We start from the raw sequence: 2,992 nt of genomic DNA on the forward strand, positions 1-2,992 counted from the left end.
ATAGGAATACTGTCAGCAGAGGGGACAAGTCTACAGTTAATATAATCCAGAAAGAAGTGCCTAAACCCAGTATAAGTTACATGTGCAAACAGGAGGTGGCTGCAGGATATGTACATGTGAATGAGCTGGAGGGGGGTGAGGGGTGCACTGATGCCCCCCATAGTGTAGGATGAGCCTATGCAGACAACCATGGAACATCCAACACGTGATGCTGGTAATGGAGATATGGTTGGTCAGACGGTAGATGAACCCAACAGAACTCTGGATTGTGCAGTAGTTACAACCAACCCAACTGTATGGAGGGCATGAGGACCACCTAAGGTGGCCCAGGTTACCCAACCGCAAGCAGGCTCTCCATATACAACAGAAGGGTCACCCTAATAACAAGTGTCTGCACCAATAGATGGCCATCAGGCCTTCTTCTCCTCCATTGGTCCCTTCTAGATTCCCAGATTTCTTGGCACAGGTTGCACAGGTGGAGAATTGTTGGGGGGGGGGGGTCTCAGTTATGGAAAAACGCATTGAGTTCCTCATACATGGGGGCCCTATCATGGTGGACGTGCATATCATAAGGCAATAGGTTCTCAGAGTGGACTCCACTTCGCATCCCAGAAGATCCGAAGAGCAGGCTGTGCCCAGAAGGCCTGGAGGGTGGCAGGGCAGAATAGTGCATAGAGTAGTGGTAATTCTTATCCTGGTCAGGGGATGAGTCCTGTTTGACGGAGAAGTTGCCATTAATGCACAGTGGTGGACTTAAAGGGGCGTCATACTCCGAGCTATTGTAGTCCGGAGACGTGTTACCATACAGAGACTCATAGGTGGCACAGTAGCCATGGCTCCTCAGAGCATGAGTATTGGGCATGGTGCTAGACTGGCACTGGGAGCCCGAGAGCCTGGAGCACTGGTAGGTATAGGGGTGCATGGCAAAGGAAGAATTTGGGCCATGGTACCTCCCAGCTTCTTGACCTTGCTCAGTCAGGAAATTTCTGGAGTTGAGCTGCAGGCAGCCGGCCACCAGGTTGGTGGTCGGCTGGGAGAGACCCTTGCACAGGGTTTGCACATAGGCGACTAAATCAGGCCTCTTCCCAGACCTAAGAATCTCGGAGAGAGCCCATATGTAGTTCTTAGCTAGCCTGAGAGTCTCGATCTTGGACAACTTCTGGGTCTTGGAGTAGCAGGGCACCACCTTCCTGAGGTTGTCCAGGGCTGAATTGAGGTCATGCATGCGGTTTCTCTCTCTGGCATTGGCTTTCTGTCTTCTCACCTTGGACCTCTCCAGCCTGGCCTTAGTCATTTTCCTCTTTTTAGGGCCACGTTTTTTGGGCCTTTCTCCCTCATTCTCCTCTGTCCCCTCCTCCTCCTCTTCCTCCTCCTCATCTTCCCCACCAATATCCCCATCGTCCTTGCTCTCACTCAGAGAGCCCTCGGTGTGCACCTCCTGCAGGCTCTTCTCGCTCCTCTCGTCCTTGTCGCTCTCGTCTTCATCACAGTCATCAGGCCAAGAGGCGAATTTCTGCACTTCGGGAAGGAGACTTGTCTCGCTGAACAGCCTGGTCAACATGGTGGCTGAGGAGAGAAGACAAGACAAGTCAGGAGCAGGCTCCTCAGGGGGGTGCAGGAGTGATGTCACTGGTGACCACCTACCAAGCACTATAGCATACAATGCTGCACAATATCCCCCTCCCCACACACCTTAGTAACTTATAGGGCGACAATAGATTAATGTATGAACAACAACAACAAGGTGCTGAGCATTAGTGTAGGACAGTGCTCCCCAAAATGTGGCTCTCCAGCTGTTTTTGCAAAACTACAACTCCCATCATCCCATCATGATGGGGAATACAACATAGGGATGTGCAAATCTGTAAAGGTATGGAAAGCATTAAAGCACACGTACAAGTAGATACATATATAAGGATATAGATAGATAGATAGATAGATAGATAGATAGATAGATAGATAGATAGATAGATATGCATATATTATATTGCTTATAACCTCTTAAATATTCTAGGTCTGTCTCTAGTGTCTTTTTCTCCTCTAAATTCTACTTAACATAACATAATAAAATATATATATATATATATATATATATATATATATACACATACAATCACAAACACATATATATAGTGTAATTGAGACGAATATATATATATATATATATATATATATATACATACATATATATATATATATATATATATATTATTATTATATTTTTTTTTTTTGTGATTCACCCCCCCCCCCCCCCCCGGACCTGTGCATTCTATAAGGGAACAAGCCAGGTGTACAGAGAAGCCAGCTGTCCATCTCTGCCTACCCCCTGCTACCCCCTAACATCCACTGACCCCAGGAACCTAAGTGTAACCGACTCTTAACCCGGAATCTAAATCGCTCATCATTCCTTTAAATCACAGAGAAGATCTAATTTCCCAGATAATTGTAATGTAATTTGTAATGTATATTTGCCTATGTCAATGGCAGCCCCCCCTCTACCCTACTTCACCAAATCCAGGCGATCCTTCCCAGGGCATGATTAGAATTAATGGGCTTTCAATTTAGCCATCACCGCTCCAAATGAAAGCCTGTCAGATAATGTTGATAGATCCAATTATTATTCCATTATAGAATCCCAATGTCCCTGCCCTCCCCGTTTACATTGGGGGGGATATTGACTCTATTAGATAGGTGGGTCCCCCAATCACAATATAGAGGGAATAGCCAGGGGAAAGTTCACTACTACGCTGGATCCTGTTCTAGGTGGCTCAACTAAAATTCCGAAGTGTATGGTAAAATAAGATAATAATAATAATATATATATATATATATATATATATATATATATATATATATATATTCAACTAAATATATAATAATGTGGTAAAGTGTGTGTATATATACATATATATATATATATATATATATATATATATATATATATATTCATTCAAAATAAATAATAATGTAGTTATATATATAATATTGTAGT

General features: G+C 43.8%; 1 protein-coding gene across 1 annotated transcript; it reads right to left on the reverse strand.

Annotated features, from left to right (window-relative positions):
• Nucleotides 1-502: 502 nt before the first annotated feature.
• On the reverse strand, nucleotides 503-1,561 carry NEUROD2 (neuronal differentiation 2). Its single transcript, XM_069953149.1, has one exon. The coding sequence runs from the start codon at nucleotides 1,559-1,561 to the stop codon at nucleotides 503-505; it is 1,059 nt and encodes a 352-aa protein (XP_069809250.1).
• Nucleotides 1,562-2,992: the final 1,431 nt, after the last annotated feature.

The sequence above is a fragment of the Dendropsophus ebraccatus genome, chromosome 14 (assembly GCF_027789765.1).
Source record: "Dendropsophus ebraccatus isolate aDenEbr1 chromosome 14, aDenEbr1.pat, whole genome shotgun sequence".
Classification (NCBI taxonomy): Eukaryota; Metazoa; Chordata; class Amphibia; order Anura; family Hylidae; genus Dendropsophus; species Dendropsophus ebraccatus.